The sequence below is a fragment of the Myiozetetes cayanensis genome, unplaced genomic scaffold (genome assembly GCF_022539395.1).
Source record: "Myiozetetes cayanensis isolate MyiCay16 unplaced genomic scaffold, myiCay2020 scf5-8, whole genome shotgun sequence".
NCBI lineage: Eukaryota > Metazoa > Chordata > Aves > Passeriformes > Tyrannidae > Myiozetetes > Myiozetetes cayanensis.
In genome coordinates, this window is record NW_026087742.1 from 114,260,284 (window position 1) to 114,284,147 (window position 23,864).

Consider the following 23,864-nt stretch of genomic DNA (forward strand, 5'->3'; position numbering starts at 1 on the left):
CCTGCAATGTGACCACTGCAGGTCACCTGCAGACTCCCCAGGCTTTGTGGCTTTGTGCCACATGCAAACACCTGCACCAAGTACCCTTCCAGCACCCTTGAGGTTCTACACCCTCTCCCCCTCACCACAAAGAGATCAGGAACTGCTCGAATTTAATTCCTTTATTAATGGAATGGTTTTAGTTAGACCAAAAAAAAAAAAAAAAAAAATGAAATGGGTGAAAGGAATGCTTGTCCTTTATGGTTGCCAGAAGAAAAAAAAAAAAAAAGTAAATATTGTCTACAGACATTATACAGCTTTCTTTTAACCAGAATTAAATATGGTCCATAGCAAAGCAAGCAATCTGTAGGATTGTATTGTTATGCTGCTGTTATAAACTATTTACACTGGATAAAAAAATAGGTGTCTCAAAGCCAGCTGTAACCTTAGTTGATCACTGCCATGATTCTGTGCATCTTGCCCTCATCTCCCCTTTTTTTTTTTTTTTGCTATTATATATAAATCAGGCATTAGCAAGGTTAAAAAAGTGAGTGATCATAAAACAATCACAAAACAAGCTCTGAGCAGCAGAGACAGAGAGCGAGTTCTCTTCCTCTCCACCCAGCACTGCTCTGTCACCCTCCTTCAAGATTCAAGGATTTTAACCCCTCCCTGCAGGTTCTTCCCACATCCAGCCATTTTTTTTTCCTCTTCCACTCAACTTACTGTCAGTGCCAGGAATCCCCCGGGGAGGCAATGCCTGGTATGAGAATACACATTTTAAATATACATATTTTAAAGGAGCAGTGTCGTGTGCCGCCTCTGCCAGCGAGCGTTCACAGTAAAACCACGTCAAATAAATATTTGGAGGAATCAGCACAGTGCATCCAGTTTCACTTTCCAAAAAGGAAAGTGCTGTGTCTGCTCTCAGGGGTGGTAGAAGGCACAGGCTCAACACAACTCCGACTTTGCTTAGTCGTGATGGTGCACAAAGAAATCCTGCCTAATTAAAAAGTAATTGATTAACCACTCGGCCAAAGGGATTGATTTACTGTGCACCAAAGCTAAAAAATGACTTCCCTGCTGGTTTCACAGCAGACATTCAGCACAGAGAGTATGTTTGGGGTTTTTTTTTTCAGTTGGCAAAAAGGATTAATCAGAGTAGTTTGTCCATTCCATCAAACATTGCTCTGCTGCAACAGCATCGTTCTCAGTTCCCTCTCCCTCTGATCCTCCTGCCTGTATTTCTCCTCTAGTTTTTGTTTTTCAGAGTCCATGCTGTAAAAAGTGGAATCTGTGCTCCTCCTGATCTTCTCGAACTGGCTGAAATCCGCAACGTACTTTCCATTTGGAGAGAGGGAAACCACAGGCACGAACTCGTAGCCCCAGTGGATCTCCTCGGGGATGTAGGAAGTCCTGCTCTGGCAGACGGCACTGGTGGACTCCACCGTGGCATTCAGGAGCACCACGAGCTCAAAGTCCTTCTCCTTGAGGTTCTGAGGTGTGAGGTCTCTCAAGGGGCTGCTCTCGTCCAAAATGTGGTAGAAGGTTAAAGGCAAAATGAGAAAGGGACTCTCTGAGGAGGAGTCGACGTTGAATTTGACGCTGGCTTGGTTCAGCAGGATCCTCTCCCCCTCTTTGGTTTCGTACGTCTGGAGAAGCTTCCCAGACAGCTGACACTGTATCAGAAGGCTCTTCCTCATGTTTGCCACTCTGATCACCAGGCAAAGTTCCCCGTTGTGCTTAGTGATGACGGCGCAGTGGCTGAATTTAATAGTCTCTGCCCTTTTTTTGGGTCTCGCGATCTTGGCCAGAAAGGTACCTGTGATGAAGATTTCGATCAGGGTGGTGATGACCAGCTGGGCCACGAGCAAGAAGATGGCGTGGGGGCACTCCTCTGTGATGAAACGGAACCCGTAGCCAATGGTTGTCTGGGACTCCAGGGAGAAGAGGAAAGCCCCAGTCAGAGAGTCCACGTTCCTGACGCACGGCTCGCGCTTCGGGGAGAACTTGTTCATCTCCAAATCCCCGTGGAGGAACGCGATGGCGTAGTAGATAACCCCGAAGAGGAACCAGGTCATGACGAAAGTAGCAGCAAACAGGGTGAGTTTGTACCTCCACTTCATGTCGATCACTGTAGTCCACAGGTCCTGGAGGTAGAGCAGGTAAATGCCGTCGACTTTGTCGATCCGCACATTGCTGTGGCCACTCTTGGACATCACCCGGGGTTTGTGTGCCTTGAGCATGGCGGAGTCGATGCCCCCGTTCACCAGAGGGACGCGGGACATGTTGATCTTCGTGGTTTCCATTCTCACTGCTTCAGTCCTAAGGAGAGAGCAAAAGAAGACTGTTACTCAACCGAGTCAAAGCCCACAGCCGATCCTACAAACCATTTGGTGGAGCGAAGGCACAAACACAATCTAAACACAGCACACAGTGAATAAAAACAGCTGGAATGCAAAGTTAGCATCATACAGCATCTGACTTTGCAAATCATTTGATATTCTTTTTTTTTTTTTTTTTAATCCAAGGGAAAAAAAAAAATCGTTCTTTGATTCTGGTGACTGCCAAGTGTGGAGAAGTAAAGGTTTCTGTTCTGACAGCTTGCAAAAGAAATTCGACAGAGCTGAACTTTTACATTAGTCCTTTATTTCTGCAAAAGGCATTAAAAAAATGATATTTTTTTTCCTTACGTTTCTCTAGAGAAGAGGCTCTTTTTGATTAGTGAGAAGGTTTTCTTTAATGCCCTGAAGAGAGACATCTGATCAGAGTTAAAGCCGCTGTCAAGGCTGGGTTCAGAGAGCAGATCCAGCACCACCTCTGTCTCTTCCTGCGACGGAGGCAGAATGAGCCAGACCAGCTTTCACTGTGAACAATTAACTCCCACAAGTGATTTACTCAGTCGGATCTGGCTCTTTGTTACACGAACCTACAACTGACCCAGAGGGAAACAAAGCGGACCTGAGCACATCAAAGCCGAGCTGTGGAAAGGAGCATTTACACCTGAATGCGACCCTTCGGAGCCGTTTGCCCCGCACAGCACCGCGACTTTCAGATTAAAAAAAATAAATAAATAAATAAAATAAAAAAATTAAAAGGAGGCAATTCACAAAGTCAGCGTTCTCAAGGTGGGCCCTGACCTGCTCAAACCCAGCAATCATTGGACCACCACGAGTCCTGAAGTTTGTTTATTGTGCATCAGCCCGGATGGAGCGCTAAGTGTGAGGGCACTGCGGGCTGAGCAAAGCCCTCAGAGCGAAGCAGAGCGGTGCCTGTGCCAGTTTGATGAGGCAGCTTAACAAGACCCGGCTTGCAGGACCAGACAGCGATTACGTAGAGCAAGGACAGTGCATGTTATAGTCGTTTCCAACAACAAAACTTCCTGCTGACAAAAGCAACAAAGAAAAAAACATCCCATGCATCCTTTGTGCTTTGGCAGGTCTTACAAAAAGGCATTGTTTTGTTCCATTGTTTTCCTCAAAAAGAGCCTCAAGTCAGTGATTAGTTCTCGAGAACCACTGAAAAAAAAAACAAAAAAAAGGGAAAAAAAAATAATGTCTTCCTTATAGCTACTTAAAAGAATTTTGCAGGAAGTACAAGATATATTTGTGGTGCACACATGTGCCAGCCCAGGACATCAGCATAATTGCTCACTAAAGTACCTTTCCTGTTATGTCAATTAAGGAGAATTTTTGTTTGGGACCGTATCATCACACTGCTGCAGGTTTTCTGGGAAAGGGTAATTAAACTTAGCTCCCATTAACAACTGTAAGTCATTCCAGTTTTGGTTTAATCACCAGCACTTCTCTTCCATAGCCTAGGAGCCATTGCCATGTATATATATATATATATATATAAAAGAAAGGAATGCATCCATGATCCCAGCAGGAGATTCCTTATGTGACAGTCAAACAACACACAGAGCACAGCACGTCCGGATAATAAACAGGAAAAAACCTTCAAGTGATCCGAAAAAGAACAACGGGAGGAAATGGGGGGGCTGTGGTGGGGTTGGGGTGGGAGGGGAGGGGAGGGGGTGGGAAGGGCTGTACATGCAACTGCTCCTCAGGCAAACCCAGAACCAAACACTGCTGCCAGTGGGCAATAAATACGTGCAACCTGTAATGGGAAACCTGTCAGGGAAACGCTTAAGGAAGAGGCTCCGTCCCCCACACCAAGCCTCGCCCTGGGTAAGACATGGATATAAAATGTATGGAAAACTTTGCCCTGAAATAATGAAGCTTCTCCCTCTCAAGCACAGTTCCCCTCAGCCATTAATTCCACATCACCAGAACAAGTTTCCCTGCCACGAATTTCCAGGCCAGGAGATGTCTGACCTCCTTAATCCGGTGCTGGAGACTCATCCCCATCCCACCCCCTTGCTCAGCCTACCTGGAGTCCTGCTCCTGGGAGCAACTCCCCAGGGCTGCCAGCTCCTCCTCCACAGGGATGGAGACAGCCAAGGCTCCACCTCCCTCCTCGGGGCTCCAGCTGGTGGGCTCCAGCTGTGGGGGCAGGGGCAGGGCTCCAGAGGCACTGTTTTCTGCACAAGTGGCTGGAATATGTGTTTGGGATGCAGTGGATGTGCTGGGAACAGCAGTTCCACCAACTCAGGTACTTCCATCACACACCAAGCTTGGTAAAACAAGCACCACACTCTTCATCTCCAGCACCAGCTGGGTCCACCCTTGGATGGGAGATCCTCACAAGAGCTCCTCACAAGAGCCCCTCATCACATCTGGGAGATGGGTGATGTGACCAGATGTCCCCTGGAGCAGCCAGAGTCAGGTGGTAACAACCACAGTTATAGAATGGTTTGGGCTGGAAGGGACCTCAAAGATCATCCAGTTCCACCCCGGGCCGTGGGCAGGGACACCTTCCACCAGAACAGGTTGCTCCAAACCCTGTCCAGCCTTGAACACTTCCAAGGATGGGTCAGGCACAGCTTCTCTGGGCAACTTGTTCCAGTGTCTCCCCACCCCTGCAGTAAAGAATAAGGTTCAACCCACACGAGGACCTGGTAAGAGTCTCTCTTGCCCCTCTCCCTTCTCTTCTCTGGAACATGTTGTTCCCTGTCCAGGAGCCCCAAATGAAGAAAATCCTGCCACTGCATCCTGCCACGTTTCCAGACCTGCTGGAGGACACCTAATACCACAAGATATGTCACCAAAATGCCGTGGTAGAAGAGTTCCTCCCAAAAGATGGGAGGAAGAAAGGTGGTTGCAGGGCACAATGTCTTCCCTGGGCTACACCAGCTCAGGGGGGGACTGCTGCAAAACTTGCCATTTCAGGTTTAACCTGAGAGGCTTTGTCGTGTCTGTCACGCTCCAGGCTGTGTTTCAACTCACAAGTCACAATTTCTCCCCGTCCCTCTCTGCTGTCCCTGTGTGTAATGTTGTTCTGCACGTGTGAGGTCAGCGTGGTAGAGCATTTTGGAGCCTAACACAGATGAAAGAGGCTGGATCAGAGCTCCCCCATCATCCCCTGTCTCCTCCCTTCATTTGTATGTCTCTGTGTGACAAAGTTACTGAGCTTTACAGCCATTTCCTGAAATGGATCCCAGCCAATTTCTGGTGCTTTTTTTGGTCACTTTTTTTTTTTTTTAAATGTTGATTTGCTTCCTTTTTTTTTTTTCTCTCTCACATCACTTTTTCCTGTGTGATCCTTAATTCCTCTAGTGCTCTTTTCCTCCCCAGGGAAATTCATCTTGGTTTCCTTTCCCTGCAGAAATGCTTCCCTTCCCTGCCCCACGGATAGGGGAAGAGAGGAGGATCTGTCACAGTACCTTGGGGTAGTTCTGCCCCTACTCCCCTCCCTCACCACTGGCAGGGGGAGAAACCCCAAGGAAACCATCCATGGAAAAAAAAAAAATTAAAGGCTTCAGAGGAGGATTTTCCCCTGCCCCCACTTCCCCTACTGTTTCCTGAGTGAAGTGACCAGTCCTATATTCCACAATAAATGATTTGTGGTGTCTCTGTGTGTAAAAAAACCCCATGTTATAACGCCTACATTGCTATTTCCCATCTTATATTTTATAGAGGTACCTCAGACTCTTTGCCCTGACAGCCAAGCCCAGCACCTCTGCCAAAACACTTCAGTTTGTTTGGTTTATAGTCACTCTAAATCATAAAGCATGTCTAGCACGTTAAGTTAATATAAGCAAACAAGCCTTAATAATAATATAATATACATTTTTAAATTAAAAGAACACCTGCTGTCTGTTCCCTAGCTGATTTTTACACTGATAAATTATTTTTTTCATTACTGTAAATCAAAGTGTAGCTGCAAATAAAAGTGAGCTGAAGTACAGTTAAGGAAACACACTTCAAGAGGGAGGAAAATAAAACCATCTCAGACTTGTTTAGCATTCTAATGTCCTATGAATTACCTCCTTTCCACACCAGCCCTTTGGAGCAGCCAGAGGAGACTCCCCAGCAGAGCATGTGCTCCTGAGGGAGTTCAGTGCAGACAAAGTCAATAAAACATAGAGCTACATACCAAACCATGAATACCTTGATATTAAGGTAATTCCAGCAGCCAGGGATCTGAGAAGCACATTAACACTGCTTCCAGAGACCACATTATCCAGGAGTCAGAGCCAGCCTGCATGCATGCAAAAATGTTCCTCCTGCACGAAGCCAGATTTGCTTGTGCAAGACCTCTTTTGGCAGCCACCCCTGGTTAGAAGGGTTCAGGAGCATGACTTGCTCCAATGGCCTCTGCTGTTTGCTTTTATTCCCAATCAGATCTGCTTTGCCACTGGAGCAAATCCTCAGGCATGCTTCACTGCCACTCTGAGACGGGGGCACAACTTGAACTGTTTTTTCAACCAGCCAAAAAAAAAACCATTAGCAAGGAAAAAAAAAAAAAAAAAAAAAAAAAAAAAAAAAAAAACCAGAGCAGGGGTGAGGAAAGAAAACATTGAAAAGAACTGCATAATCTTCAGATCTTTCCTAGGTCTGCCGTGGTTCAGTAGGTTACAAAAGTCCCTCCTGAATTCTCGGTGCTCTGCCTAGCATGAACATCCTCCTCCCCCTGGGCTGAGCACCAGGTTATGCTGTACAGCTGTCAACAGGCAAAATCCTGCTCTGTGGCTGAGTTGTGGAATACAAAGGGAGCAGGGGTAGAGGGGGGGAAGCAGAGCCTGCAGAAGGATGCTTTGCCAGGGCAACAGCTCTTTGCAGAGCAGTGGTAAAGGAAGTGAAAACCCAAATCCATCTTTGTCCCTCCTGGTATCTGGGCACAGAAGAATAATTAATGCTGGAGAAGTCTTCTGGTGCACAATTGTCCCTTTCTCAGGGATGTTTTGTACAGGAATCTTGTTGTTCCCAAGGGCAAGGTGTAAAGCTTTGCAGTAACTATTGATTTACACGGATGAGCCTTGGAAGCTTCTCTGATGTGAAGAAACAGGAAAAAAAACAAGAAGGCAGAAAGAAGGCAGAAGATGACTCAAAGCTCGTGGAGGAGCTCCCAGTGATTTCCCAGATCTCTGAATCAGGCCTCCAAGTGGAGGAAAAGCACATCCTGCAAGTTTCTGAGCAGCTGACACGCCACAAGTGAGCATCCACCCTTCCAAAACCCTGCCCTCCAGCATCTGCCCTGAGCTCTGTAGATGAACAGGGGACTTGGCCATGCACAGCCTTCAGTCCAGAAACCTTCAAGGACACCAGAGGGTCCTTCCAGGAAGAATGAAATAAACTCCTCACTTTCTGAAACTCTCCTTTTCGTGTTCAGTAATATGGTTTACAAAATACTGCTGGAAAAAACAAACAAACAAAAAAGAAAGGTTCCCCAGAAACCTGCCCTGCCTTTTTTTTTTATTTTAACAAATGGCTTTTCTTCAGCAGGGCAACATGAAATCCTTCTGAATGTCTCCCTTGTTGGTGCATTGTTGCTTCAAACTCTTTTCAAACACCTCGGGAGCACAGTTAAGCGTTTTAAACCTGCCTGCTCTGCGATTCTCCTCCCACCCTCCAACCCTTTCCTCATTCCTGCTGTGCAAACCATCCCTGGCTCTTTCTACCTGGGCAAGTCTAAACAGACTCCTGAAACCCTGTCCTCTCCGTTTCTGGGAAATTGGATGCCAGAACTGCTCTGCAAGGCTGAAAGGGACATTTCTTGTTGCACGAAGCTTAGCAAGCCCACGCCCTGCACTTCCACTTCCAGTTACACCTTCGGCCTGTTGTGGGAACGTTAAACATCTCAGCAACACCACAGAGAAGGAACTGAGCTAAGGGAGGATGGCAGTGATGTCTTTTCCTCACATAAAGCCAGAACTAGACCTTCAAAGAGCTTAAAGCCTCTTCACTGCCACGATTTCTTCACTCTTCCCTGTCAGGATGCCTTTGGGGGTTTTCAGTGGCTGAATCCTGCCCTTCCTTCTCCCTGAGGTATTTCTCTTTTCCACAGCAGTATCTCTCATTATCCTGTTTTCCCCCATTTTGCTCTGCATCCCATTCCTCTCCTCTTTCCCACCCTCTGTGAATCCAAAGATCCAAGCTAGTCGTGCCTACACCACCACCAGACAGGTGTGTAGTTGTGGCAGCAGAGCTGTTTCTCACAAGATTAGTGGTTTAGGTTCAACAGATATCTTGCTGTCACCTATTCCTGACCTCTCCATTATATCATAAAATCACAGAACCACAGAATGATTTGGGTTGGAAGGGACCTTAAGGATCATCTAGTTCCAACCCATGGGCAGGGAGGACTCTTATTTTTAACGATTTTGAATTTTGCAAAACTTTTCCCCTTTGGGCTGAGGTTTTCCTTGAGACTGATCCCAAGTGAACACACCTTAACGTGTCAGTCAGAACAAAACAGCCATTTCCAAAATCCAGGTCGAGAAAATATGCCTGGAGATGTTTCTGCCTCCGTGTTCAGGCAGCTTTGATGTCTTTTCCTTCAGGAACACAGAGTGGGAACACATCAGCGTATTTTGGTGCAGAGACTGAGGGTCTCACTCTCCATGAGCACCCCAACATCCCATTCATGGAGTAATGTCAATGCCTTCCTGCCTTCTGACCCTATAAATCCTCGTCCATGCAGTGATGCAGCTTCACTAGGAAGTGTAAGATCCCCCATCTTCCCAGTTCCTTATCAGGGAATTCCCCTGCAAGGGTGGAAATGTGGGAACAAAGCCTCAGACTTGGGGAGGAGTCTCACCTCCACCTCTTCCAGTGATCAGATTTGGGAACACAAGTGGCAGCAGCCACATGGATCGGGGATCTTTGCTCTGCAGGAGGGAGGAGGAGGAGAAGATCAGGGGATATACTGGGAGAAGACTGAAGGCAAGCCAAGGAATGCCTCATTTTTGGCTCTTGTTGCTTGGACACGAGACAAACTGATCCCTCTGGTGTTGTGCAGGGTGCTGTGTGACAAGCCCAAACACAGAGCTCTTGGGCACCCAGCAAAATGAGGGTCAGGGAGGAAGACACCTGTACACATTCCAGCGCCAAACACAAGCCGGGCAGGGATTTTCGGCAAAATACTTTTTCACTTAGTCAACTAAGGCCTACCTAAGTCCTGCTTAAGTTCTTAATTCCTTTTTTGGGAGCGGGCCCTTCGCCAGCCAGCTGCTCCAATGGCTGTGGGAGTGTGTTTTCACACAGCTCCTGTTTGCCTCCCCCCATCCCAGAGCACAGCTCCAAGCAGAGAGGCCTCAGTGTTGCTCCTTCCTCTGATTTCAGGGCTGGGGCTCGAGGGGGTTGAGGTTTTTTTTTGCCTCAAAGGCACTTTTTACCTCACTTTATGCCTCTTCATGTGCTGCCTGGTATAAGTCACCTGGCTATAATCTGCCTGCACCAGCTCACTTGCCAAGGGTTTCGTGTTCCTGTACCCAAGAGAGGGACAATTGTGCTTCCTTCTAGTGTTTTAGTCACACAGTGGCAGCTCCATGAGGTACCAATATGGAAAACAATGAGTCTGAAGGCATTTACTGCTCAGGTTGTTGAGTCTCACGAAGTTCACAGGGAAGGGAATCCCCCCTCAGATCACCAGAGAACAAACCTGTGACTGGGAATGCCTAAAGGACACCTTAAAATAGCCTTCCAGTACCTAAAAGGTGGCTGGAGAGGGACTTTTCACACAGAGTCACAGGAATGTCCTTAAGTTGAAGGGTAGAAATTTAAGTCTAAATATTAGGAAAAAATTCTTCCCTCTGAGGGTGGCCCTGGCACAGGTTGACCACAGAAGCTGTGGCTGCCCCATCCTTTGAAGTGTTCAAGGACAGGTTGAGTGGAGCTCTGAGTATCCTGGACTAGTGGAAAGTTGGGGGATTGGAACTGGGTGATTTTTAAGGTCCCTTCCAACCCAAACAATTCCATTATGCCATGATAATCTTGCTGGGACTGTCAGCCCCTGCTCACTGGAGGTTGGTTGTGTCCTTGTTTTCCCTTCTTTCACAGCAGGTAAATTACAGCACCTTGTTTTTAACCTTCCCAGAACTCACCTATCACTTCACAATCTGGCAGACACCTACTCTGCCACTGAATAACAGTAATAAAAATAATAATAATAATAAAGTCAAGCTCAGAGCCACTGATTTGCCAACCTGCAGCTAGTTTGAAATCTGTGGCTTTTGCTTCAGACCTGCAGAAGGGTTAGTGGGACAGAAAACTTCCCTGGTTTCTTTTCTTGTTTGCTTGCTTTTTTTTTCTTTCCTTCCAAAATTCATTTCTTGGTCTAACAAAAATCTGGGTTTGCTTAAAAACAAGCAAGCAAACAAACCCCAAACTAGACACTTCCTCTAGATTTTTAATTTAAATTGTCGGCAGGTGGCTGGAAATGAATAGCAGTGCCTAGTCATGGTTATGCAAGAGGCAGGGAGAAAAGTTAGCACTTTGCTGCAGTTCACAAAATCTGGCTAAAACAGCTGCAACTTGTCTTCCCCAGGGCTGCTTCTTCTCCCTCTTTCTCAGCTCCCACAGCTGGGAGACGAAAGATGTTTATCAGGCAGCAGTGGGATATTCCAGACCGTCCAGGGTGGTTTGTGCCTCTCTGTTTTCTTAGATGACAAATCCCCCTGAAGCCTCAAACCCCACATCAGACACCAGGTCCCTTCACCAGCCTCGTCTCAGGGCCATCACCCCCTGCTTTTGTGCCAACCCTGCGGTATAAATACAGTTAATGACCCTCTTTAATTACCCTCCGTGATGCCAATTCATTGCTCCTCATCCCAGTCAAGTTGGAGTTTGTTCTTTAATTAGTCATTGCACACCAGGGCTCTCAGAGCTGGGGGTAGGTGTGGCTGGGAAGGGGGTGAGGCTCCTGCTGGGGCACAATTTTGGTCGTTTTTACTGTAAATCACAGCTCTCCTTTAGCCCACACCACAAACTCACGAAGAACAGCTTCAGTCCCCCACAAACATCCTGACATACGTGCACGTTCACAGGCCCTGCAGAAAGAAACGTGCTCCTAATTTGCCATCTCTGCTCAGCCACATCTCAAAGCTGAAATATCAGCTATGAAAAGAAGTTTCTACCAAAAAAAAAAAAAAAAAAAAAATTAAAATTCCTAGGCCTTTTAAACATCTAAAAACCTCAATAGTATTGAAAGTAATGGTAGGGTTGCAAAAAGGCCAGGAAGCTGGTGAAGGGAAAAAAATCATTTTCTTTCAGGGTCTGAGTTTTGGTAACCTTTTGTTCATCTATTCCTAACGTAGAAGGATTCAAATCTAAGTGGGGAAAAAGGGCACACCCTGACCCAGGAGGAAGGTGGGTGTTGTCACAGTAGTAAAGCTTTTCCTCTGGGTCTCTCTTACCTGTGTGATGCAGCTGATTTGTGCTTCATGCAGGCAGAGTAATGATAACCACAGAGCTAAATGCCAAACAAGCCAAATTTTTGTCTTCTCTGCATGGCCAGGACGCAGCAGTGAACCTGGACTGGTGATCTTTGCAATCCTACAAAGCGCATTTCCAAGGGAGAAGGATGGGGTTTGTCGTGGCTTCATCTCAAAACTTGTTACCAGTTCTCAGGAAGGTGTTTGGTTATGAAGAATTGCCCTGCCTGTGTGAACAAGTTCACGCTGTGCAAAATGTTTTCAAAAAGCAGCACCGGCAAAATGGGAGAGGAAGAATCCACTTCCCCCACCCAAATCTGAATTATTTTTGAAGTGAATCTCTTTCTCTCTTAGGCAAAGCACAGGTGATGCTGCTGGCACAGCAGGCACATCTGTATATGACTTACTTATTTTTTATAATTAATTACTGTACTGTGAATTAGAGAGTGGGCCCAGTATTCTCTTTGAGGGACACAGAAGCTTCAAAAATGTCCATTCCTACTCAGTTTTCTCTGCACTACAAAGATTTCAAATTTCATGAAGCACCATTTCCCTTGATTGCCCGGGTCTGATAAACAGAGATCAAACTCAGCTTGATCTCAAACAAATGTCTGGGAGCTACTTAACAAAAAACAGAGGGTTAAAATTTTTAAATGCTGGACAGAAAATTCAATAGTGCCCAATAAAATCAGGGCATCTGATATTTCACAGGCAAATATTTACGTGCCTTTACGCAGCCTGTCCCCATCCTCTTCTCCATCCCTGGCCCCTCTCCTGTCCCATCCAAGCACAGCCTCCTCACCAGCCTCATGGACTGCAGCCACAGCTCCAGGAAGGACACAAATGGTCATGGGGGTCCTAAAAACCCCTAAATTCTGGAGTAATATATAAACCAAGGCCTTCCACCTGCCTCTTTGAGGTGATCAGGGATGAACTAAAACCACCAGTGACACTTATCCCCCTCGTTGCTGTGGGGTTGCTTATCCTCAGTATTGCCCAAGAGTTTTATTTCAGGGCCACTTTTCTCTTTTTTTTTTTTGTTTTTACTGTTCTTGACCAATCCATGGATGTGGTTAATTTAAGGTTTAAAAGGCTTTTTCTCACACATACACACACCCCTGTATATGTTTTCCACTGAAGTCTGTGCTTTTTCCTAGACCCACCCAAATTCCAGGACATGGCTCACTTGTGTGCCAAGCTTTCAGGCTCTCCTTGCAAAGGATGGAAAAATGCCCTTTTTTTTCACTTCTGCACATTTTAGGAGGAGGAATTTAGTTATACCTGTTATTTCAGAGCAGGAACTGGAAAGAGTCCCAGTGTTGTCCCTGGGAACTCTCAGTTGCTGAGGAGCAGGGGGTCCAAGCCCCGGTGCTTTGCTTGGGACTCTGAGCTGCAGCTGTGGAGTGCTAAAGGAGATTTCAAAATTAATAATTAAAAACTAAAAACTTCTGGTTGGTAGAATTCCATTCTTTTTACAGGAAGTACTTAGCACTCCTGAGTGCGTTGGTGTTTTAGGAGAGGGATGGAAGAAAATCAAAGATTAATGGGGAGAAACGCTGGGGAGTTTTAAGTGGAAATTAAAGTTTTCAGCTGTGTCACTCCCTGCTCCCTTTAATGGGGTGTTTTAGGCTACCAGCAGCTTCATAGAACCACAGAATGGTTTGGGATGGAAGGGACCTTAAAGATCATCCAGTTCCACCCCCCTGCCAGGGGCAGGGAAACCTTCCACTGGATCAGGTTGCTCCAAGCTCCATCCAACCCGGCCTTGGAGTTCGTGAGAGGTGATGGACAAGAGCAAAGGGCTCCTCTTGTTCCCCAGACCAGCCCAGAAGAGGGAAAGCTGCAGGAATTCCACCTTCCCTCCCACAGGGCTGCTCATGGGGTGGCAGGAGCCCTCAGTTCATGAGGGAAGAGCCATCAAAACGCTGTTCCCTCCTGTTCTGGCACCTCCAGAGTGACTCCCCCCAGGGCTGCAACAACACAAAACCTCCATCCAAACCCTTTTCCACTGCGCTTGCCTCCGTGGGGATTCTCTGAGGTCTGATTTAGGCTGGTCCCCTTTGATTTCCTCTTCTCAGGGAGGGAATTAATAAATCATCTCTGGCTTTCAGAGCTCCCCAGCTTCATGGAGCTTGTTGGAACACAATTCCTGAAGCCTCTGTTCGCCTACCAAGTTAAGCTGAAATTAGCCCACGGATTTAAAGACGTGGGCTGGTTTGTATCCCTTCACTCTTAGGTGATGGAAATTAAAATGTGCTGGGTTAATTATTTACCCTTTCCATCAGCAAAACACTCACACTGTACAGAAGCTTGCTGTCACTCTCACATACGTGCAACAATTGGAATATTAATATATATATTTTTAAGAAGAAGCTGTTTCCTGAGTTTCTTGATCGGGAGGTCACACAGCCCAGGACTGTGTGTCTTCCAGAAAAACTCCCAAGGAATCAGAGGGAAAAGAATATTTGTTTTCCCTCCTCGCTCTCCCAAATTGCTTGATCCCTGCCAGTTTCCATGGCACAGACCCCTCGGTCTGCTGCAGAGCCTGTGGCTCAGAAAGGGAGGAAATAGCAAGAATGTCCTGGTGCACATCAATATTTTTGGATTTTCTGGCCAAACCAGAAATATCAAAATAAACAAAAGAAAGAAAAAAGAAAAAAAAAAAGCTTCAACTTTTCTTTCTGGCAAAATTTAAAAAAAAAAACCCAAAACAAACAACAAGGGTAATTCTGGCTGTTAGTTCAAACCAAAACCAAACCTTTCATTTTGCTTTGATGTTTGCAGAGATCTACGTGCGGGTCTAATTTAAATCAGGTGAGGAACAAAACGTGCCTCGAAGTGACAGATGGCGACGTTTCGCTTCCACAAGGTCGACACGGAAATTTTTTTACATTTCAAGTTGTTTTTCGGGCTTTTTCAGTCCGAGCTGCCCTCCCAAATTCTCATGGATTCATTAGCTCTTCCATCTGCATTTTTCAGTCCATGAAACTTTTTGGATGAACGATCTGAGCCTTCCGTAGCTGCAGAGACCACGTGAGTTTCCTGGTTCGGTGACAAGTGGCACTTGGAGAACACAGCCTGTCCTGCTTGTTGGGATCTGTTGAAACGACCTCCCATCATTTCTCTCTGTCTTACAGCTTCTTGGGAACCTCCACGAGAACAGAGATAATGTGCCCAAACAAGAGAAAAATCTCACGCTGTTTTTCAGAGCTGCTGAGTTTCCTCCCGCTCCAAGAGGGGCTGGTTTGCCTGTTTATTTACACACACCTTATCTTTATGGCTGCTCCTTTATGATCCCATGTCATCCCCGCAATCTTGAGCAGCTGGGAGCTTGGGGAAGGTCTAGCTTTGATCACTGGAGTGATTAGACTGAATTAGAACATTGTTCCCGTTCTGCCGAGGAGATTTTCCGACGACGTCCAGAAAACGCCGCGGATTTATTTTTAAGATTCTACAACATTCAGCAACTTCTTCCTCATTTTTCCCCTTTTTTTTTTTTTTTTTCTAAGTTTTACAGATGCCATGAATTTCACAGGTCACTTTGATGTTTTCCAAGCTGCCTGATTTATAGGAATAAGAAATACCACCGTTCCCCAATTACTCTCTGTAATAAGGCTCGATCCATCAATGGAAACACAGCCTGGCTGAGGAGTCCAAGGCACAAAGAATAACTGGGCTGTGAGGAAATCAACTACATCTCCCACAAGAGATCATTCTTTCAGTGGAAAAAATATCAAACTTTTTGATCTCTAACCCTCTGTATTTTTCCTGTAATATTTAATTTAATCGAGCCTCCATTTTCATTGAAAACCACCCTTGATGGGAAATGTGTAACTAAGCAGACCTTTCCATGTTATTTTAGTGCTGTTTACGTTCTATTTTAGTGCTGTTGAAAGGAATTTGTGTTTTGTAGGTAATTGCTAAAGATAAGTGGTTGCACAAAGCAGCTGAGCAGGACTCTGACTATCTCAAATTGCAGCAGCACATTTCAGACGGGGTTGAGATAGTGACATTTCTGAAAGTCCAGAGACTGTCACTCCACCAGTCAGGTGGCACCTTAAAGACAAAGCAGAAAAGTCCTTCACTCCCCGTTCTGGTGACTCCCTGTCAAGCCCAGCCTTTCCCAAAGGAAAAGCAATGCTCTTCCTTTCTTAAAAGCACTTCCACTGCTCCACTTGCTGCATGACTTGTCTGCAGGCAGCTTGCTGTCACAGCATCTCCAAAATCTGCCTTTTCTTCATGTCCAGAGTTTCAATTTATTAATTAACCAGTCCTTCTCATCTGATCCGTGGCCAAATCCCTCAGACCTCCAGGGTAAAAATCTTCTTTCCTTTTCTGCTCTTTTGACCATTTTGTTTTCCCTTTCATTAATGCAAACACCTCTTTCATTCCTTTATACCCCTGAAGCTCACAGCCCTGGCTCCCATAGCTCTGCTTCCTTCTGCTCTTTCTTGGCATCTCATTCCTCTTTCTCATCAAATCAATCCCTGGTGGTTTTGTTGCTCCCTCCCTGTTTTAGACTTCTCTTTTATGCCATTCCACACCACCTTCCTGTTAGACACACATGAAATTCCCCTCCTCTCCACATCCTGAAAGTACACCTGTCTTGAGACACATCACAACTCCAGCAAACATCTCCCCATCGCTGTGTTCATCCCTCAAGTTCCTCCTGTGTGTCCCACCATGCCTCACTTGCTGTTAGATCTGACATAATTGAGAGTAGATTTGAAGTTTTCCCTTGCTTTATTAATCTGCCAGGGCCTCACCACCCTCACAGGAAAAACATTCCTTCCTGATATCTTACCTAAACCTACTCTCTCATCAGTTTGAAGCCATTCACACCTGTCCTGGCACTCCAGACCCTTGGAAACAGTCCTTCTTCATCTTCAGACCCTGTCAAGGCCACACTCAGGTCCCCCAAAGCTTCTCTTGTCCAGCTGAACAATCCCAGCTGTGCCAGCCTTTCCTCCCAGCAGAGCTGCTCCAGCCCTGGGATCCTCTTGGTGCCTCCTCTGGGCTCTCTCCAGCAGCTCCCTGTGCTCCCTGTGCTGTTCCCAGGGCTGGAGCAGCTCTGCAGGTGGGGTCTCACCTGAGAGGGCAGATCTTGAACTTCTCAACAGCTGAAACCACCTTTTCCTTGCACCTGTGTAACCAGTGTTTTGGAAAGGTGCCAAGTTTATTTCTTGCATGGAAATCATCTGCTCCAGAGTGTGTGGAGGTACCCCCACTATTCCTGGAAGCGTGAGGTTGGCCCATGTAAATTAAACAGAACAGGTGTGTATTTTAAGTTGGAATATCCTAGTTTGACTCGTACAGGTGAAGCTTTTCAGGTTAAATCCCATAGAAAATGCTGTGCCAAGTGGAATCCAACGTGGGGTTACATAACTAGATGTAGTCCTTCCATCACACATAGAGTTTAGTTACTGTAAGAGAATGCAAATTATACACTGAAGGTGATGAACAGGTTTTTTTTATATAAAAACAACCTATCTAGGAATCTAGAATAAAATGTGGGGTTTGTCTGCTCTATTTTACAGGTTCTTGCCCATGTTCACAGAATTACAGAATTATCAAGGTTGGAAGAGGTCTTCAAGCTCATCCAGTGCCACCCTCACCCAGCACCACCACAATCACCCCTAATCCACATCCCCAAGGGCCACATCCAGGCAACTCCTGAACAATTCCAGACACAGGGACTCCACCACCTCCCTGGGACACTTATCCCAAGGCCTGACCACTCCTGCAGTGACATTTTTCTTTTCTAATAATTAATCTGAACCTGCCCTGGTGCAGTTTAAGGCCATTTCCTCTCATCCTTTCCCTTGGGACGTGGCAGAAGAGCCATTCTGAGAGCAAATTCTGAAATTTTGACCACTGTTTTCTTGCTTAAATCCAAGTTTCTAGTGAGAAAAAAAAGTTATTATTGACCCTTGTGACACTGTCAGTCTTTATGTGACATCCTGGGTGGTTAACAACTAAATGTCTTAAGATCACGTAAAGCAATCACAAACAAAAGCTTATCCTTGATGACACATTCATTATTTATAATCAATTTTTGTAAGATCTAAAGAAACTCTGGAGTATCTAAAGACAGGATGTCTCCTTTCACATTTTCACTGTTTGCCAACCAAAAATACATCTGCAAAGGCAGAACCCCCCACCAAGGTGCAGTAGGAGGATAAATAGGTGGGGCTGCTCCACTGAAATTGGATTTCTGCACATAAACACTAAGAAATCTTTTTAAAAAACAGGGTTTCATTTTCCCTGTCACCTGAGACCTTACAAAGGGGAGGGAGATTTACCACAGGTAAACATTATTTTGGGTCATGCTCAGGCGACAGCTTTGGACATTTTACTCTGACAAGAAAATAAATCAATGCTAGATTTTATACATCTTTGTTCCAAAAATATATATTTAAGGTTCAGTACATGCTTTGGTGGTTTGGTTTGTTTGGTTTTGTTTTTTGTTGTGGTGGTGTTTTGGTGTTGTTGGTTTTTTTAAATTGCATTTGGCTTTGATATTTTATTTGGTTTTTGGGGGGAGTTTTTGGTTGTTTTGGGGGATTTTGTTTTATTTTGTGTTGAGGTTTGGTTTTTTGGGTAGGCAGCTGGGTTGGTTTTTTTTTAAACTACAACAATAGAGCAGAACAGGAATGAACTTCAAGGACCAGGAATTCCTCAAAATTTGGGCTGAAGCACCAGTAATGTTGTTACCTGTCCTGAGGACAGGGAGTGAGATTGTGGCCTTAAGTAATTTAGCATTAATTAGCTCAAAAAACCAAAGATATGAGGAAAAAAAAGATCTATTATTAAGATTTCTAGCAGTATGACAGAGCTCTAGACTAAAACTAACTGAGGTACAGACACAATTCCGTGGATTTTTCTTGTTTAATTCTGTTCTCACAGGTGGAAACGAACTCACCATGACCTGGAGCTCGTGATGTGATGCTGAAGGACCACATCTGGTCTCCACATCTGGCCCAGCACAGCAAAAGGACCATGGTGGGAGCAAGAACCAGACCTGGACCCTTCTGTTTGTCCATTATACACAGATTAAAACAGCCCCCTTGGCTTTCCCACACCTGCCCTCGCTGTGTTCAGTCACCTCTGGTCCCATGGAAGTATTTTGCACCTCAGGCCATTCCAGTCTGACTCTTCTGTGCCTTGACAGGAGCTTTCAGCCCCTTTTCAGCACATTCCACGGCAGATAATGGACATTCAGCACCCCTGGGCTGACGTTCACCTCGTTAATTCATAACTCATAAACAGAGGCCCTCGTAACAAATGACTTTTTGCCTAATCTTAAGGAAAAAAGGGGGTTTGATTTAAAAGCAGCGAGCTGGGAACAGTCAAGAGACCAAACAGCACGTGCCACAGAGGCCACCAAGTCTGCCAGGAAACCAAACTCAATATGGGCATAAAATAAAATGTCACCTTATAAGTTGTTTTTTTTCCCATCCTATTTTTCTGAGGGTGTTTTGTCGTTTGCATAAGAAAAGCAATGAGAATTGCAAGTGCTTTGTATCACTCAAACAGCTCCCTCCACATCCTCACGTGCCTTTTGAGTGAATGAAGCACAGCCTTGCTCTGAAAATCCCACAAAACCGCATCTTTCCTTGCCTTCCCCCCATCCTTTTATCCATTCCTGCAGGGCAGGGGCTGTGGGTTGGCTGTTTATGGCAAAGAGAGGGACTGTTGGTAGGTTTGGTGTTGAAGTGTTGGAGGAAGGAAACTTTCAGGAAAGATTATTTCTGGATGAGGCAGCAGGAAACTGAGGCCTGTTTGCTTGGGTGAGAGGCTGGAAGGGGTTCAGAAAAGGACAGCTGGCATGGAAGTTTCCAGGAGGAAGGATGGGCAGCCTGGAGTGGGATTATTGCTGAGCAGAAAACAAGGGAGAAATTCGAGGGGACTTGAGAGACAAGGTCAGAAAGCCTCAGGAGCATTTTTCTGGTTGATGTTTTCCTTGGAAGATATATTGTGTGAAATTAAAATCACTTAAGCAGGAAGAATTTATTTACTGGTCAAAATGTTGTGAGCATCTATTTTATTCTACTTCTTCTGGCTATTTTATTTTATTTATTTATATCTATTTTATTATATGTTTTTTGTCAGGCTGTGTAACTCCAGCGAGAAAAAGGGGAAATTTTGATCCCAATATATTTTACCCTTTTCTCTTCACGAGTTCATGCTGAGAATATACCTTCTAAGCCATATAACAGTGCACTGTTATATATATTGCTTCACTAGAGATTATGGTAATATATTACACAGATAAACAATTTTTATCATATAGTCTCAATGCAAAAGTGCTAATTGTAGATAAGGAAAAGTGCACAATGGAAAACCAGAGAGGTGTCCTGCAAACTGTGACCTAACCTACAGTGAAACACCTCAGCCAAAGCAACGGAGATTAAATTAATCTCATCTATTATTCCAGTCAAAATGTATTTGAGTCTTCTGAGTTACAAAGAGAAGGTGGCTCTCCAAGCAGAGACAAATCCAGCTGACAACCCCCAGGAGAAAAGCAAACCAGGAAGGAGTCAAGTGTGGTTTTAAAATGTACCGAACTGCAGCTCACGAGCTTCAGAGCACCCCTCCACCCTAAACACCAGCTAAAATGCACATGCCCCCAAAGGTCAAATTTGAACCAGGTGGGAGAAAGAATTTCTTAACCAAGGAGGCCACAGAGAGGCAGGTGGTTCTCAAACCTCACCAGACACAGAGCAGGGAGGGAAGGGGGTTTGGAACAGATCAGAAATGATCAGGTGCTCACCACCAACACCCACGAGGTCAGCTGGGTCTCCTCAGCGAGGATTCTCCAGCCTTGGTGTCTCAAAGCTTGCAGGGCTCCCCAAAAGGAAGCAAAACATCTCCAAGGGTGTTCTGAAGCCAGAGGGAATCTGCACAACGTGATGGCACCTCCCTGAAACACCTGCTGGGTCCAACCCCTGTGCCAGCAGTTCGCTCTCAAACCTTTCCCCAGGGGCAGGTGAAGGTTTGCAAAAGGGCTCTGCTGGAAGAGCATGTTTGCCAGACACCCCAGTGGGTGTAAATACCTGCAGATGTGTTATCCCAAAAGTGCCCCTCCCTTCTTTATGTCCAAGCAGTAGTTGCCCAGTGAAGGATGATGGATACCTGGAGCACTCATTGTTTGCTCCCTTCCTGCCTCACCACGACCTCTGGTTGCTGTGAGCCTCGGAGTGTGCCAGTCATACAAAGACAATCTCACCCTTAGGACGCTCTGGTTAGTTCTGTATCCAGTGTTTTTTACTCCAGGAACATTTCACACCTTTCAGGCTAGATAGGTCTGGAATGAACAGGCATTTCCATTCACGCACAGCCAACACAGAAATCAGGGAGCTGCTTTTCCCAGCAGTGCCCTGTTTACTCCAGGACCACGCACACGATTTTTGCCAAGCTATTTACCATATTAACACCGAGCCATTTGCCAGATTAACAAACACACTGAAGGCTAAAGTGATCCTCGAGTCTCTAGTAACTCATTCAAGTCATTCATGAATGCTCTCTCATCCCAAGGGGTGGAGGACAGCTCAGCAGGAAGATACCTTTCCAACATTCCCATTTAGGGAATCCACTTGCACTGACAAAGTTGATTTTAACTATTTGGTGCCTGAACCAATAATTTTTACTAATTTTCATACATATTATAGCCTATAAGGCAAAGACTTTTCCCTCCATTAAAACAAACAAATAAACCAAAAAGACATCACCCCCAAGATCTGCTTTGATTTTCCTGCAAGCAAAGCAAACCAAAATCTGTTTTGAAATGTTCTTAGGTTCAGCCTGCAAAGCAGTTACACTCCTGTTTTTCTTGGTCCCTCACAGCTTTGGTCTCTACCTGTTCCCAAAGAATACAGCCTTGTCTCTAGGAGCTCTGTGTCTTAGGAGAGGGAAAGAGGAGAAGAGGGAGGAATAACATTCCAGACTTCTACAATGAAATCTGGGCAAATAAAAAATTCGGCTGCCACCGGGGCTGATGGCTTGTTTGCTTCATCACATGGGGGAGCCAGGATAAAAGAGAACTATTTGTTTTCATTTGAAACTCTATAAAAAGCAACAGGGCTGAATTATTGTATGTATGTTGGAAGACCGAGGCCCAAGCCATCCGCTGCTGTTTTTGTCTCCAGGCCATGCCTCATTTGCTGGGGTGGAATTCTTGGGGAAGCTTTTGGTCTGGTCTACACTCTGCTTTTGAAAAGCAGTGCCAGTTTGTACTGTACAACCAGCACTGTGTTACATTCCAGCCTTGCTTCCTCCCTCCCTCCCTCCCATAAGTTGGTTGTTAGAGGGTGCAGAGAGCGTAGTGACATTTTACCAGCGAGGAAATAAAGAAGACATTTCTTTAAGCAGCAAATTGCCTCCTTTCCCCTTCAATTAAAAAATCAAATAAAATACATCCCAGGTAATGATATCACAGGAGAGCACACACCTGGCAGACAGGTACACAGCCATCAGAAAGACCCTAAAATACCTCTAAATGCAACATGGCCAAAGGCAAGTGAGGGATCAAGGTTAGTTAAAAAGTAATGTAGATACTCATTACAGCAGGATCCCAAAATAAAGGTAAAAAGGGAGGCAAAAACTACACTGAAGGAGAGGGGGATTTGCACCTCAGGCTTAGATTGTGCTCAGTGGGGAAAAGCCAGACCTGTCATGTAACAAGGGGTGTGAAGACACAGGGAAAAAGTTGGGAGACAAAGCCTAAAGTTCTCCAACTCAGACACGTTCACATTCTTTATAGCTGCCACAGAAAACTTCCATTCTCTTTTCTCATCCAGACAGGTAACAGGGGCAGGACAAAGTCCTGGGCAAGTTTTCCCACTACGCCAATGAAAACCAATTTCTGAACTCAAAAAAAAAAGAGACAAGAGCTACCTGAAAGTTGTTGTTCTAACACCCCATAAATCACCATAGACTCCTACAAGGAAAAATTTCTGGCAGGAAAACAAAGACATATAAACATATAAATATATATATAAAAATAACAGCCACAAACCTCCCATTCAGTAACTTTCATCAGTGGAAAAACCAAACCGTGACAGCTTTTGCTTTGTCGCTCAACTGCCTGCACCCCAAAATTCATGACAAGGCACAATCTTATAAACATTTTTGCTCTTACACACGGTTTCTAAACCCTTAAACCACTAAAAGAAAAGAAAAAGAGGGAAAGCACCTACTCCTTAGCTTCCAGTTCCTCACAGCCTCCAGAGCACTGCTAAGCATTTATGCATTTTTGACAAATACCTCTTACCTGTAAAAGAGCAACGTTCAGATTCCTTACTAGATGTTATCGTCATGTCAAGTCAAACAGTCCTTTTTTTTATAAAAGGTTGGATGGTTTTTCAGTAAAGCATGCGTGCATGTTTGAAAAAGAAAAAAAAATAAAGAAAAAAAGCCAAAAAACCAAGAGAAATCAAACCCCTCAGAGAGTCTCCTTTCCCTCGCTGTCAGTCATAAAAACAAGTTGCAATAAGCCTGAGTTGGAATTACCTGAATAAAGAAACTGGAGAGAGGGAGGGAGGGGAGGGAGGAGAGGGAGGGAGGGAGAAAGAGAGGGGGGGGGAGAAAAAAAAATAAAAGAGAGTGAGAGGAGACTCAGTGATGTCAGCAGAGAGTGTTAAGGAAATCCACAGCTGAGCCCAGCAAACTTTATAACTACCCAGCACTCGACACCCAGTTACGTGGTGAGCAAATACCTGCTTAAGAGGAACTGAGTTACTTCTAAAGAAGCCAGTTAATCTTTGAAGAAACTTCAGCCAGGCTGATCAAAGTCCCCCAAAGGCCTCATTTCCTAAATAAATAAGGCTATGAGTGGTTGGATAATGCCAAGGAAAGAGGAAGAGGGATAAAAAGTCAGCGTTATTGATCACCCCTTTCCTGCTGGCCAGAAAGGGAGCCTGAAACTCATCCGGAAAGAGGTTCGTGCTGGGGTTGTAACACACTGAGCTGCAGCAGCTGAAATCCCTGGCCACCAAAGTTTAGCCACAACACTCTTTCCCTTTGATGGCTTGTCCTGGGCTTGCTCCAGTGCCTTTTTGCTGTTGTTTCCTTGTTGCAGAAAGCTCAGATAGTGATGGTTTGAGCAGGG

At 45.3% G+C, this 23,864-nt stretch overlaps 1 protein-coding gene across 2 annotated transcripts; it reads right to left on the reverse strand.

The window, feature by feature from the left end:
- Positions 1-259: 259 nt before the first annotated feature.
- Positions 260-23,097, reverse strand: KCNJ15 (potassium inwardly rectifying channel subfamily J member 15). Of its 2 annotated transcripts, none has more exons than XM_050332857.1 (2): positions 23,028-23,097; positions 260-2,304 (listed from the first exon to the last, which is right to left on the reverse strand). In XM_050332857.1, exon 2 carries the CDS (start codon positions 2,286-2,288, stop codon positions 1,158-1,160), a length of 1,131 nt encoding a protein of 376 aa, XP_050188814.1. In that variant the 5' UTR covers positions 2,289-2,304; positions 23,028-23,097; the 3' UTR covers positions 260-1,157. The 2 variants fall into 2 exon arrangements, with proteins under 2 accessions (XP_050188814.1, XP_050188813.1); XM_050332856.1 differs by lacking the exon at positions 23,028-23,097 and adding an exon at positions 2,673-2,740.
- Between the last annotated feature and the right edge of the window lie 767 nt (positions 23,098-23,864).

What these genes read in the sequence shown, in the direction of transcription:
- KCNJ15 (XM_050332856.1), bottom strand. Translation starts at nt 2,740, where the DNA reads ATGTCTCTCTTCAGGGCATTAAAGAAAACCTTCTCACTAATCAAAAAG. An exon ending in AGCCTCTTCTCTAGAGAAAC is followed by an intron (nt 2,305 to 2,672) that starts GTAAGGAAAAAA and finishes CTCTCTCCTTAG; the next exon opens with GACTGAAGCAGTGAGAATGG.